Source organism: Trichomycterus rosablanca, chromosome 1 (assembly GCF_030014385.1).
Source record: "Trichomycterus rosablanca isolate fTriRos1 chromosome 1, fTriRos1.hap1, whole genome shotgun sequence".
Classification (NCBI taxonomy): Eukaryota; Metazoa; Chordata; class Actinopteri; order Siluriformes; family Trichomycteridae; genus Trichomycterus; species Trichomycterus rosablanca.
In genome coordinates, this window is record NC_085988.1 from 72,233,480 (window position 1) to 72,249,351 (window position 15,872).

The 15,872-nt window shown below is 39.5% G+C and overlaps 1 protein-coding gene across 1 annotated transcript in view; it reads left to right on the plus strand.

Moving 5' to 3' along the window:
- The window catches only part of cdk17 (cyclin dependent kinase 17), a 104,250-nt gene that overhangs the window by 81,496 nt on the left and 6,882 nt on the right, over nt 1-15,872 (plus strand). Inside the window, exons 6-12 of the mRNA XM_062996065.1 lie at nt 2,876-2,932; nt 4,143-4,257; nt 6,913-7,007; nt 7,101-7,163; nt 8,508-8,631; nt 12,567-12,687; nt 13,363-13,460. Coding sequence (XP_062852135.1) covers nt 2,876-2,932; nt 4,143-4,257; nt 6,913-7,007; nt 7,101-7,163; nt 8,508-8,631; nt 12,567-12,687; nt 13,363-13,460 — 673 coding nt within the window. The remainder of the gene's footprint in view (nt 1-2,875; nt 2,933-4,142; nt 4,258-6,912; nt 7,008-7,100; nt 7,164-8,507; nt 8,632-12,566; nt 12,688-13,362; nt 13,461-15,872) is intronic.

The window sequence follows — 15,872 nt, forward strand, 5'->3', positions numbered from 1 at the left end:
TTTTATTTTTATTACTGTTTTATTTATGCCTTTTTCCTGTTCTTTTTTATCCCAATTTAGTGCAGCCAATTCCGCTGCTGTAGACCCCGATCGTGTTTGAGGAGGGTATATTTGCCTGACACACGCTGCCTCCGACACGTGCACAGTCCTCCAACCCCCTGTTTTTTGTCCGTACTTTGGTGGATTCACACGTGAGGCCATTCTTGTGCACGGAGGGTTACGGACTGTTCACCGCGTTCCTCCTGGCTAAGTGGGTAGCACTGTCGCCTCACAGTAAGAAGGTCCTGGGTTCGATCCCCAGGTGGGGCGGTCCGGGTCCTTTCTGTGTGGAGTTTGCATGTTCTCCCCGTGTCTGCAGGGGAGACACAGTCTTCCTCCCACAGTCCAAAAACATGCAAGTGAGGTGCATTGGAGACACTAAATGGTCCATGACTGTGTTCGATATAACCTTGTGGACTGATGAATCTTGTGTAATGAGTGACTACCGTTCCTGTCATGAATGTAACCAAAGTGTAAAACATGAATCCTAAATAAAATCCTAATAAACAAACAAACGTTCCTCCACTTCGGGTACAGGCGCCTTGGGCTACTAATCAGGGTCCTTACACAGCGTCTAAGACGCCACTCCTTCTGCCCGGTCTTTTCCCACCCAGCATACTAGTGGCCAATTTTGTCTGCTGCAAGCACTGCAAATCGTGTCTGCTATAGGGTGCCCAGCCGGCCGATGCATTTTCATTTTAATAGTATAGCAGGCTCATCACTGTTTGTGAATTTTAATGAACCAACTGTATCCTGTAAGTTAGTCAAATAAATGGTGGGTAAAAATTTATGCAATTTACATGTGCAGCTTTTTAGTAAACCAGAACTGTCATACTGATGTACAGTGTAGTTTCTCAACACTGCTTAACACCACATTGCTCAATTTGTAAAATGGTACACGTAATACACATGTTGTTGTCCATATTATTTATTTTTAATGAGGAGTAAAGTTAACTGCCAACATGGTTGGTAAATTAGCAATGAATGTCTCCACAACTGCCAAGGTATACCCACATTTGTGACTGCAATTGCACTGATGCACCCAGTTCACCAAATCGAAATATTATTGGTGTCAAATGAGTTTGACACCATGGTAATTATTAGCCACATTCTATGTACATATATACACCCCTCCTTACTATTCAGGTCAGGTGTTTAAAAAAACAGTAAAATAAATGATATACCATAGTGCGCACGTACATGGTTTAATGTGTGAAGGATATCCATTGCCCCTGCACAAAGCCCTAACCTCGACCCAATTCAACACGTTTAAGACATATTGAGCCTCTGATAGCCTGACCTCTTAAATGTTATTTTGACTAATTTTAACAGGACAGTGGTAGCCTAGTGGGTAGAGTTTTGGGCTATAAACCGGAAGATTGGCGGTTCAAATCCAGGCTCTGCTATGCAGCCACTGTTGTGTCCTCAAGCAAGGCCCTTAACCCTGTCTGCTCCAGGGGCGCCGTACGATGGCTGACCCTGCGCTCTGACCCCAGCTTCCAAACAAGCTGGGATATGTGAAGAAAGAATGTAATTGTACTGTACATCTGTATATGTATATATGACAAATAAAGTATATCTTCTTCTTCTAATTTGGCACAAATTCCTACCTTCTTAAAGGAGTGAAGGCTGTTATTGCCACAAAGTAGCACTCTATAATAATGCCCATGATTTTGGAATATGATTTCCAACAAGCTTATGGACTGGTGTCCACATTCTTTTGGCCTTATATCGTAGCCAAATTCATTAGTGAAAAGTGGTGCCTACATTCCTTTAGCCATTTATTGTAGCTCTTTGGACTGATGCACAGATATACGATGCCATGTAGTAAAATACAAAATGTCAAACTTGAAAGAAAAGACAGATTTAAACTGATGGTAAAATAATAGCTTCTTAAACTATCTTTGGCTAATAAAACTGTCCCACCTAATAAATAATAAGGGTTTAAATGAACAAGACTGCTGTCGGTGCAGAACGGTCTTAAATAACGCTGTAGTATTCTCTCCAGTACTTAATAACTCATTTGCGTTCCTCTCAAGGCTGGCTTTTTGTGGACGGCTTTGTACTTTACAATAACGTTAACCCGAGGTTATGGAGGCCCGCCAGCGGTCTCATTAATATTCATGCTCCTTATTGTTGGTCTGCATCTTCACACGCTTTCAAACGCTCGACTCTTAGATGATGGACACCGATTTGCAATTTGCAAGTGATGGCACATGATGTCAAACACAAGAACAACCTTCAACTGAAACCAAAATAAAGAGTAAAAACCAGCTACGAAATCCTTGCAAATGTGTAATCGTATGATCGTCATTAAGTAGAAATGGCATGAAGGCCAGGATCTTTTAAACACTCAGAGGAAAACCAGGTCTAGATTTAATTAAGTGAATAATTTGAACAGTACACTTGAGGTCTTCGTTCCATTCAAGGTTTGGAGGTGAACAAGCCGTTAGCTATTAGCGGCGTGAAAGTGAGTCGCATGTTCTAGGCAGTGAAGTCTCCTAACCTGCTGTTCTTTGTGTATCTAGCAGTTTTTAGCATGTGAAAAGCTCCCTCCCTGGGTGACTGTGTTTTCTTGGCATCCATTGTTCCTGGCTGTCATCAGTCTTTGTCGTTCCCACAGAGCCTGAGTGTGAGACAGAGGAAGAGGGACAAACCTTCTCTGTTTTTATATTCTAGCTCCCCCTGGTGCCTGGTTTTTGATTATACAGTCAGGGAGCAGAGTTTATACCTGGCTGCAGTGATCAGATCATTGAACACATTGTAAACAAATGTATAATAAGGTCTGTTCATGCCTGTGTTTATTAATGACACGTTCTTCTCTCACTGTTTTCAGTCAGAAATCGGCTTTGGGAAACTAGAGACCTACATCAAACTGGACAAGCTTGGAGAGGTAAGTGGCTTATGACTCCAAATTAGCTGAACAAAGTGATCATGATGGGCTAGACAACTCGAGAATATCAGGAAGGTGTGCGGGACATTAGCTATTTACCTTCCTTCAACAGTCAAGCAGGACTACTAGTCAATGCAGTTAAGTCAGTATAAGATTGAGGCATTATGACTTTTGACTTTTGTTACAACAAGAGCTGCATTCTGAGCCCCTATTAAACCTATTAAAACGATTAAGTCTGGCTGCTTGGGCTTTTTTTGCATGGCCATTGATTAAGAATATGTCAAGAAGTATTTACGTCTTTAATATTATTCATTCACAAAATGGACAAAGCTGCCATTTTCCTAAAATATACTTGGTCAGAGAAAACACAGACGGCCTAATAATTAGTCCAAACATTAATGAAAATGTATATGTGTTCCTAATTGGCACAACCGATGTTGCCACCCTGTGAACAGTAGCTGGGAGCTGGATGCCCTTTCTTTCTAGGTGCAAGAGTTTGCATTTCTGGTTAGTTACTAACAGGCGTTTATATTTTAGTATCAATGAGTGCAGTTCAACTTAATGACATGAACTTCAGCTAATAAACAAATAATATCTGGGTTCATATGTCTTTAAGGAAGCTTGTGCTAGCCTAACCTTATTGCATGGGAGATTGTCTTGTAATAAGGAAATTATTTTATTCAATTAGGCAGGAACAAATAGATGCGTTTAATAAATGTATGCATCTGTCTTCTGGTGATTGTATGGATAGTTTTTTTCAAGAACATCCTGTCTTTATCTTTTGATGCATGCTCAATAATCCAGGTATACAAATCCACAAAGTTGAATCAGTTAATCTGGACACAAGTTTGTTGTAGAGATACGTTTCACTACTCATCCAAGTGACTTCTTCAGTGACTGAAGAAGTCACTTGTATGAGTGGCGAAACGTATCTCTACAACAAACTTGTGTCCAGATGAACTGATTCAACTTTGTGGATCCTGTCCTGTTGTTCCTTTGATTGTATCCATATATTTTGTTGCTGACCATCCTCTTCTTCTTTTACTTTCAACTCTTCTCTGCATGTTGTCTTTACCAATGAATTGGTTCTTCTCATACTGGTCCAGAAGAAAACATATATTTTTCTCTAAAGCACTGTTTAAATTAAATTTAAATCCTAACCTACTCTTTACTCTTCTACTCTTTAACTGACCATCTGTTTTGATTTTAGGGGACGTATGCTACAGTTTTTAAAGGAAGGAGCAAACTCACAGACAACTTGGTAGCTTTGAAAGAGATCCGGTTAGAACATGAAGAAGGAGCACCGTGCACAGCCATTAGAGAGGGTATGGAATTCACTTTTCTGTTATCAGTTTCAAAAGGAGGCTGACAGTAGAGTTGTACTTTCAGGCTCATAATGTAAGTAATTAAAAAAAGAATACAATAAGTCAGTTAACACTAAATCGCTGGTCGTAAACTAGTTTTGGGGATTATGGCACTGCTTCGTATTGCACTAAATATTCTTCTGTCATATTGGGCTCCACTATGATGTTTCATTTTCACATTTAAAGCACCATCAAAACAGCTTTCTTTCATCTCACGACCTTTCCCACTTCTTTGTCTACGACTTTATCGCATCTCAGCTTGACTGTTGCAGTGCTGTTCTCTGTGGACCCCTGGCTCTGAGTTTGAACAGGTTGCTATAGTTGCTACATGTGCAAAACTCAGCTATTAGACTTCTTACCCACACAAGACCATGGGAACACATCACTTCTACACTCAAACATCTACACTGGCTTAAAACGGCTGTCGAAAGGTTAGCCTTCAGTTGGAAGGTTGAGGGTTCGAATTCTGGTTCTGCCATGCAGCCATTGCTGGGCTCCTGACTAAGGCCCTTAACCCCCTCGGTTCCAGCACCCTGTGCTCTGACCCCAGCTTTCAAATAATCTGGGATATAAAAATTCTTAAGATGAATGTAATTGAATCTGTCCATTAGCTAAAGCAAAATTACAGAAATAATTTGTTTGCATTAATTGTTGCTAAAGGTGGTGCAACCAGTACTTAAGGTTAAAGTTGGCTATTACTTTGGTGATATGGGTACTGGTTAACTTTATGCTAAAATAAATTAAATGAAATCTGTTTTGTTTAATTATTAGAAATAAATTAGTGTCAGGGCGCTTAGCCCACTTGCTATCAATCGGATGGGCCACCAGACATACATATTGGTTTTGTCTGATGGGGGGATGGCCAAAGTTCAGAGATGGATTGGCACCCTGTCCAGGGTATTCCTGCCAATGCCTGTGTTTCCTGGTGGAGCCAGACCAACCAGATCCCGATCAAGATAAAGCTGTTGATAAAACTGAATAGAAATAAAATTAGCGTCACAAATACTCAAAGGCAGTGACAATTAGAAAGAGTACAATTGAAAGCACTGCATTTCAGTTGTTTTTCAAATTGATTAGTGACTATTCTTCATGTTGTAATGTTAGAATATTTTATCATATGTCTATATTAAATAGAAAACTAAAACACTGGCATAGGGGCAACATGTGAATAATTTGTAATTATTTGTACTACAATTACAATCATATCAGGCCTAAATATATCTGTAAACACTAAACAAATACAGTATATTCATAAGCTTAAACGCACTTCCGCAAAGTTTATTTGAGCACATCGACTAACAAGCATATCAGCTGTTGTACAATTGTTCTGTTATCATACGTTATCAGCTTATCACCTGCTGTTGCTGAACTTTGTACTGAGTCAGACGAATGTAAACACTTGCAGACTGTCTAATGATACAAGAATTAAAGTTTACATGTAATAAGATACTTAATGTATGTTACATGTAATGTAATAGTAATAATGATGTATGCAACAGTAGCTTGAATGTGAACGTTGTGAGCACATTCTTGCTCAGCTTTGCTATTTAAGTATTTATATGAGAGTTTTAATGGTTGCAAAAGAATGGCAATATATTCAGTAATGTTTCCACGTATGTACAGCTGTGTAGAGGAAAAAAGATTAACAATGCCCTGCTTTCTCACATGATCGTTTTCCTGCATGGTGCATGCATTGAAGATTTAAATCCAGATGTTCAGAACATGCTTATGATTTTTTTGATGGAGAATTTACTATTATACTTTTTTAAGTGAATATTAAACATATTTTTTGCCTAGTTTTATTTGACAGAAATTAATTTAGTCTCAGCTGTTTTTGCTTGAGGTGTACACTGATCAGGCATAACATTATGACCACCTTCCTAATATTGTGTTGGTCCCCCTTTTGCTGCACCATACACAACAAACTGTGATGCACTGTGTATTCTGACACCTTTCTATCAGAACCAGCATTAACTTCTTCAGCAATTTGAGCTACAGTAGCTCGTCTGTTGGATCGGACCACATGGGCCAGCCTTCGCTCCCCACGTGCATCAATGAGCCTTGGCTGCCCATGACCCTGTCGCCGGTTTACCACTGGTCCTTTCTTGAATCACTTTTGATAGATACTGACCACTGCAGACCAGGAACACACCACAAGAGCTGCAGTTTTGAAGATGCTCTGACCCAGTCGTCTAGTCATCACAATTTGACCCTTGTCGAACTCACTCAAATATTTATGCTTGCCAATTTTGTCCTGCTTCTAATGCATCAACTGTGATGATAAAATGTTCACTTGCTGCCTAATATATCCCACCCACTAACAGGTGCTGTGATGAAGATATAATCAGTGTTATTCACTTCACCTGTCAGTGGTCATAATGTTATGCCTGGTTGGTGTATACTGTGAGCATTTACTATTCCATTCTGCTTTTGGCCCTGATTATTAGGCTGCATGTAAACAAATTGCAGTGTTCCTTTTTCCATTACATTATTCTGGACACTTGGAAACCTGAAAAGCTCTAATAATCCCTCTGATTTTATTTGAATCTAATTCTATGCCGTGCTACAGTGGTTCCTAATGTGTTAGTAAATATGTTTCTTTTTTTCCTGGCTCAGTGTCATTACTAAAGGACCTGAAGCACGCCAACATCGTCACTCTTCATGACATCGTTCACACGGAAAAGTCCCTCACCCTCGTTTTTGAGTACCTGGTGAGAGAGTCACTTAACCTTTCACTCCAGATCTTTTCAAGCTTGCTAGTTCTGTGAATGTTCCTTTCTCACAAATGTCCTTGTTTACTACAGGATAAAGATCTAAAGCAGTACATGGACGACTGTGGGAACATCATGAGTATGCACAATGTTAAGGTACAAACCTCTATGTTAGTAACTTAACAAATTGTAGGTCTTCTTTACTTAACCTCAGATTGTGTAAACATGGCATAAAACATCGAAATAAATAAACTTCACCTATGTACTTTGAAACATTTAAATGGTCATTTTGGTTACAAACTAATTCTGTTACATATTCGTCAACATGGGCAAGATAAGATAATACTCAAACAAAATTAATCCAATTTGTGTTGATTTTCTTTGTATTTAAAATTCTGGTTGTGCATTTTTACCTTTTGCTCCCAAATTAGTTGTATCCAATTACCCAGTTGTATCTCCTCTACCTCTGCAGACCCCTACTCAGACCGAGGAGGGCCGTACCGAACACATGCCCCCTCAATATGACACGTGTGCTGTAGCCAACCACTTCTTTTTATCTGCATAAGGCGGGTTCACACAAGTATCAGTATCATGTACTGAGAGTCACACACTAGTCTCCATTATTCCCTGTCTCTGTGCAGACTCCTTGGGCCAGCCAGCAGAGGTCACAGCTGTAGCAGCTTTGAGGAAACCTTTTGGCCCTCCCACCCTCAGGCATAGCCAATCATATTTGTGTTGGCAGCCAGCAGGCCAATATGTATAAGCTTTAGAGAACCTCAAATCGTGAATCTCATACTCAGCTATTCAGCCTTCACCAAGCGCTTATTACACACTGAGCCGCTACTGCCTGGTTTTTAAAAATCAGGCAATGGCTACAAAAAATAGCAGCATACATGAAAACATGTCCTCTGTTAGGGCAATGATTGTAAAGTAAAAAAACATAGCTATAATGAACATAACTAAAAAAGACAACTATGTTTTGCCTTTATACGCAGTAGAAGGGATGGTTAGAGTGGCGAATGTTCTTCGAGGATTAGTATTATGCTTACCGTATTTAGCAGACACTTTTATACAGAGCGACTTAAATAGGTGCTGTATAAATCTCTAAGTAACTGTTATTTAAAATAAGTAATAGTCTAGAAACCTGATTCTGCTTAACCCTGTTATTTATAAATATCTATATTATCTTTATATAGGATTAGATATAATAAAGATGCTTTGTATTATTCAGTCTTATCAAGCATTATAGGAGAAGACAGCAGTGAAAATCATTTTGATGATTGTAGTTTTGCTAAAACTATTTTTAAAACTGTGTTTCTTTCTGGTTGTTTTAGTTTGCCAAATCTAAGGAAAGTTAGGTTAGCTTTCTTCAAGTTCATTAGTGAAAAACTGTGCTAATTAAATGAAATGTGTCTTATTACCTTTTTTAAGCTGCTTTTAAGAGTACTAATAAATCTGGAGTTAACTGTAACCAACCTGTGGTTTATGGTTTGTCTGCAGATTTTCCTCTTTCAGATCTTGCGAGGGTTGGCATACTGCCACAGGCGTAAAGTCTTGCACAGGGACCTGAAACCACAGAACCTCCTCATTAATGAAAAAGGAGAGCTCAAGCTGGCTGACTTTGGTATGTGACATTCTTGCAACATTAAAGGATTTTTTTTAGAGGTGGCGTACATAGACACAACAGATATTTCAGGAAGAAGTGGTGGCTTTATAGTACATGAAAATTACACTGTTTTGAAACGTTGCACAATAAGCTGGTGATTGGGTAGAAAAGGAGGATCCACAAGTCTTTGCAAACAAAGGTGGCTTGTGACTCACCACTGTGACAAACTGGCCACCATTGCCTTTAGACGGCGTAGCAAATATTACATGAGTGAAAAAAAAGTGTATATATATATATTAGGGCTGTCAAACGATAATTTTTTTTAATCGCGATTAATCTCAGAATTTCATATAGTTAATCGTGATTAATCGCATTAAAAAAAATCTGTGTAAATGTTATAGAAAACAAGGATTTTTAAGTGAAATGTTACAATTAAAATGGTGAACACATTTTATGCTAAATGTACTGATGTTAAAAACTGCTGGGACAAGAGAAAACTGTAAGGGAGTTTTATTCACTCACATACTAGGCAGTAAATGTCAGATTGTAGTTTAGAATTTCTCCATCAGCAAACATTGTAGATCAGCGGTGCTTTAGGTGGGATAAGGCGTAGTTATTGTAACAGACTTTTCTGTGGTTGTATCGTGACAATGGTTTGATGGACGTTTCTACACTAAGTGAGTGTGTTTTGACCCTTTGGGGCTTCCATATTTCATGGACTAACGTGCTTGACTCAGCTTTCCGGTATTTGGTACCGTAACAGAATAAGTTAATAGAAGTGTTCTGCTCCCGACAACTTGTGAATATACCGTGTATTTATTTCTTTATTATGCAAGTGCATCACTACGACGCTCAGTTATATTATTTTAACAAACCGCAAATGAAAAACGGTGGCAAGTCCGACATTAAAACGTTTGTTCTACCAGTCAAGTTTCAACATGAACTAGAATTTGCGTTAACGGCACTATTTTTTTAAATCGCGTTAAATTGAGATCGCGTTAATGCGTTATTATCGCGTTAACTTCGACAGCCCTAATATATATATATGGTGGCCGTGGTGTGTAACCTGTGACATAAAACTGTCTTCCACAGCCTTACCTTTGTAGAAGAGTTTGGCTGTTCCTCACCCAATTTTAAGCCCCGTACACAGCTGTTCCTGTTTCACTTAATTTAATGATCGTGTTTTAACCTACATATGAAAATAAAGATCACCTGTTTTGTATAATTGGTTTATTACACACCAGACTATAATCTTACAAAATCCTTGACCTTGTGCAAGTGTACCTAGAAGAATTGGTGCTGTTTTGAGGGCAAAGTGTGGTCAGACCATATGTTGATTTGATGTAGGTTTTTCTTTTGTTCATTCACTTTGTATATTTATATACACGAGGGATCTTCAAAAAGTTTCCGCACTTTTATATTTTGTTGGAAACGGTGAGGGTGGGAGGAGTAGTAATTGGTCGTGTCTGAGAGACTGAGAGAGAGCTTATAGTCTGGAGTTAGCGCCATCTGATTTCCACCTTTTTCATGTCATGATGATGAAGATGTGAAAGCAGCGCTGCATCAGTGGCTACGCACTTAACCATTTTTGCTGATGGCAATAAAAAGTTTGTACGACGCTGGGAAAAATGTGATGTCATTTGTTTTTGAAATTCTTCTTATTATTTTTTTTATTTTTTTTATTTTTTTAAATCTATTTTTTCCCACTTTTTTTCCCCAATTTTTTTTATCCCTATTCTAGTCATGTCCAATTACCCTGATTATGTCCTCTATACTGGTTCGACCCTTTACCGTCGACTGAGGACGCCACTCAACTGACTTGCGCCCCCTCCGGCACGCAGTCAGTACAGACTCTACCCTTAAGCCCCTGAACAACAGCCAAGCGTTGTTCATACTGCCGCCCAACCTAGTCGGAAAGGTAGAGCTGAGTTTCGATACGATGTATCCAGAAACCCAACTCTGGTGCTCTAGCGTACTTTACCGCTGCGCCACCTGAGCGGCTGTTTTTGAAATTCTTAATAAATTGAGTTAAAAAAAGTGCTGAAATTTTATGAAGAACTCTTGTATATACAGTGAAGCCCGAAATTATTCATACCCCTGGCAAATTTTGACTTAAAGTTACTTTTATTCAACCAGCAATTTTTTTTTTGGACCGGAAATGACACAGGGGGCGTCTCCCAGAAGATAATAAGACGATGTACAAGAGGCATCATTATGGAAAAAAATATTTCTCAGCTTTTATTTACATTTGAACAAAAAGTGGCATGTCCAAAATTATTCATACCCTTCTCAATAATTAATAGAAAAGCCTTTATTGGCTATTACAGCAATCAAACGCTTCCTATAATTGCTGACCAGCTTTTTGCATGTCTCCACTGGTATTTTTGCCCATTCATCTTTAGCGATGAGCTCCAACTCTTTCAGGTTGGAGGGTCTCCTTGCCATCACCCTGATCTTTAGCTCCCTCCACAGATTCTCAATTGGATTCAAGTCAGGACTCTGGCTGGGCCACTGCAAAATGTTAATGTTTTTGTCCGCTAACCATTTCTTCACCACTTTTGCTGTGTGTTTTGGGTCGTTGTCGTGCTGAAATGTCCACTGGTGCCCAAGGCCAAGTTTCTCTGCAGACTGCCTGATGTTGTTGTTGAGAATCTTGATGTGTTGATCTTTTTTCATGATGCCGTTTACTGTGATTAGGTTCCCTGGTCCATTGGCTGAAAAACACCCCCAAATCATTAGGTTCCCACCACCATGTTTGACAGTGGGGATGGTGTTCTTAGGGTTGAAGGCTTCTCCTTTTTTACGCCAAATGAAGGATACATCATTGTGGCCAAACAATTCAATTTTTGTTTCATCTGACCATAAAACAGAAGACCAGAAGTCTTCTTCTTTGTCCAGATGAGCATTTGCAAAGGCCAAGCGAGCTTTTGTGTGCCTTTTCTGGAGAAGTGGCGTCCTCCTTGGTCTGCGTCCGTGGAACCCAGCAGTGTGCAGTGTCCGTTGGACTGTCTGCCTTGAGACGTTGCCACCAGCAGAGCCCAGATTCACCAGGATGGCCTTGGTGGTGATCCTTGGATTCTTTTTCACCTCTCTCACTATCTTCCTGGCCAGCACAGGTGTCACTTTTGGCTTCCGACCACGTCCTCTGAGATTTTCCACAGTGCGGAATGTCTTGTATTTTTTTATAATACTTTGCACTGTAGCCACTGGAACTTGAAAACATTTAGATATGGCCTTATAGCCCTTTCCTGACTTGTGAGCTGCCACAATGCACAGCCGCAGGTCCTTAGTGAGCTCCTTTGTCTTAGCCATGACTGTCCACAAACCAACTGCAGAGAGTTGCTGTTTTTCACCTGTTGAGTTGATTAAAACAGCTGTTCCCAATGAATCAGGGTAATTAGGATGCTTTAGAACAGCTTGGACTATTTGGAATGGTATAGAACTTTGGATTTTCCCATAGACTGTGACAGTTTGCAAAGGGTATGAATAATTTTGGACATGCCACTTTTTGTTCAAATGTAAATAAAAGCTGGGAAATATTTTTTTCCATAATGATGCCTCTTGTACATCGTCTTATTATCTTCTGGGAGACGCCCCCTGTGTCATTTCTGGTCAAAAAAAAAATTGCTGGTTGAATAAAAGTAACTTTAAGTCAAAATTTGCCAGGGGTATGAATAATTTCGGGCTTCACTGTACATACATACACACACTCTCACACACACACAGTATGTACATTGTATAACATTTATTACCTAATATAACATATATTTTACATACAAAACACACTTATCTTGTTTTTGTATTGTTTGTAATTGATTACAGGTTAAAAAGAATTTGCTAATCATGGCCCTGGCACTTTTCGGTCACAGTTATGGAATTGTGATTGCACACCAAAGGACTAGACTGCATGTTTGAATTGCTTTGTTTCTTTTTTGGTTCTGTGTGTGGTGCAGGTCTAGCTCGAGCCAAGTCTGTTCCCACTAAGACGTACTCAAATGAAGTGGTGACTCTGTGGTACAGACCTCCTGATGTACTGCTCGGCTCTTCTGAGTACTCCACACAGATCGACATGTGGTAAGTGTGACTGCATGTCTGTAGAGACGTTTAGTAGTTTCATCTCCAAAGGCTATGTTTACTGTTTATTGTGGGAAGAAACATTCTTACCTAAAGCCCTCGTTTAGGCTGATGTGGTGGAAAGGGGCTGACACACTTACTGTTACCATAGTAATTGTGTCAACTGTACTGTTAGCTTCTACCTGTTGATGCTGAACTGCTTTGTCATAAAAACAAACAAACAAAAGCCTCTCACATAAACCATGCAGGGATTTTTAATAATTACCATTTACCAACAAATTAGTTAAACCCAGCACGTGTCACCAATGTATCTGGTGTTACGCAGATTTCTTTATCCTGCCAATTGAAGGTCTGTTATTTCTTTTGTGATTAGGACACATTTAAGCTGTTAATAAAAGAGAAGCTTATAAATGTACCTGCATTTTAAAAATTAAATCAAGTTGCCAGATGTTAGCTGTGAAAGTTCCTACATGACTTGTGCTTTACGTACGTTGACTTGGCAACCATAGTTCAGTCTGCCTTTTTGTGTAGGTTATTAATTCATTCAAATGTTTGAATTAATATGACTTTTAATAATAATGAAAACAATAATATTGATAAGAAGAAATGATACTGATGTGGTGCTTTTGATTTGAGTAAAAGTTTGTGTTTGACGTTTCTTTCTTGTCTGTTTAGGGGAGTTGGATGTATATTTTACGAGATGGCTGCAGGTCGGCCGCTCTTCCCAGGATCCACGGTGGAGGATGAACTACATCTTATCTTCAGACTACTGGGTATACATGCACACACAAATATGCATACGCAAGGGTGCATTCACATGCCTATTATGAATATATTTTTTTTAACAGTATGACAATACAAATATTGAACCTATTTTTATTTAATACACTTTTAACAGATATTTCCACTTGGAAATGTACAATGTTCTGTTTGACAAATCATTGTATTTACAAGCATTAACATGGTTTCAAGAACCTGAATTAACAGAAATGGAGGATATTTACACACCACAGATTAATAACATTAGTTATTAATTTCCTTCGGGATCAATAAAGTATCCATCCATCCATCCATCCATCCATCCATCCATCCATCCATCCATCCATCCATCCATCCATCCATCCATCCATCCATCCATCCATCCATCCATCCATCCATCCATCCATCCATCCATCCATCCATCCATCCATCCATCCATATATTACATCACTCCAGATTTCATTTCTTGGTCATTGAGGTTAAATTCTCTTTGAGGTTAATATCTCCATGTATGTCGATCCATTCATGTTTCCTATGATGATGCTTAATGGCCAGCACTGTTTGCAGAATAGCATCCTCATATCATAATGCTCCCACCCCAGTGAGATCATTTTGTCAAGATAAACAAGTGGGTCTTTTGCTGTTTAATTTATATATTGCATAATGGTTGTACCTAAGATCTGTAGAAAGCACATTCATTGTTTGCTTGACGGCTCATTAAGTAAAAATGCAAGTTTTTTAAACTTGATTTTCAACTAAACATTATATATATATAATATATATATATATATATATATATATATAAATATATATATATATATAAATATATATATATATATATATATATATATATATATATATATATATATATATATATATATATATATATACAGTGTATCACAAAAGTGAGTACACCCCTCACATTTCTGCAAATATTTCATTATATCTTTTCATGGGACAACACTATAGACATGAAACTTGGATATAATTTAGAGTAGTCAGTGTACAGCTTGTATAGCAGTGTAGATTTACTGTCTTCTGAAAATAACTCAACACACAGCCATTAATGTCTAAATAGCTGGCAACATAAGTGAGTACACCCCACAGTGAACATGTCCAAATTGTGCCCAAATGTGTCGTTGTCCCTTCCTGGTGTCATGTGTCAAGGTCCCAGGTGTAAATGGGGAGCAGGGCTGTTAAATTTGGTGTTTTGGGTACAATTCTCTCATACTGGCCACTGGATATTCAACATGGCACCTCATGGCAAAGAACTCTCTGAGGATGTGAGAAATAGAATTGTTGCTCTCCACAAAGATGGCCTGGGCTATAAGAAGATTGCTAACACCCTGAAACTGAGCTACAGCATGGTGGCCAAGGTCATACAGCGTTTTTCCAGGACAGGTTCCACTCGGAACAGGCTTCGCCAGGGTCGACCAAAGAAGTTGAGTCCACGTGTTCGGCGTCATATCCAGAGGTTGGCTTTAAAAAATAGACACATGAGTGCTGCCAGCATTGCTGCAGAGGTTGAAGACGTGGGAGGTCAGCCTGTCAGTGCTCAGACCATACGCCGCACACTGCATCAACTCGGTCTGCATGGTCGTCATCCCAGAAGGAAGCTGACGCACAAGAAAGCCCGCGAACAGTTTGCTGAAGACAAGCAGTCCAAGAACATGGATTACTGGAATGCCCTGTGGTCTGACGAGACCAAGATAAACTTGTTTGGCTCAGATGGTGTCCAGCATGTGTGGCGGCGCCCTGGTGAGAAGTACCAAGACAACTGTATCTTGCCTACAGTCAAGCATGGTGGTGGTAGCATCATGGTCTTGGGCTGCATGAGTGTTGCTGGCACTGGGGAGCTGCAGTTCATTGAGGGAAACATGAATTCCAACATGTACTGTGACATTCTGAAACAGAGCATGATCCCCTCCCTTCGAAAACTGGGCCTCATGGCAGTTTTCCAACAGGATAACGACCCCAAACACAACCTCCAAGATGACAACTGCCTTGCTGAGGAAGCTGAAGGTAAAGGTGATGGACTAAACCCAATTGAGCACCTGTGGCGCATCCTCAAGTGGAAGGTGGAGGAGTTCAAGGTGTCTAACATCCACCAGCTCCGTGATGTCATCATGGAGGAGTGGAAGAGGATTCCAGTAGCAACCTGTGCAGCTCTGGTGAATTCCATGCCCAGGAGGGTTAAGGCAGTGCTGGATAATAATGGTGGTCACACAAAATATTGACACTTTGGGCACAATTTGGACATGTTCACTGTGGGGTGTACTCACTTATGTTGCCAGCCATTTAGACATTAATGGCTGTGTGTTGAGTTATTTTCAGAAGACAGTAAATCTACACTGCTATACAAGTTGTACACTGACTACTCTAAGTTATATCCAAGTTTCATGTCTATAGTGTTGTCCCATGAAAAT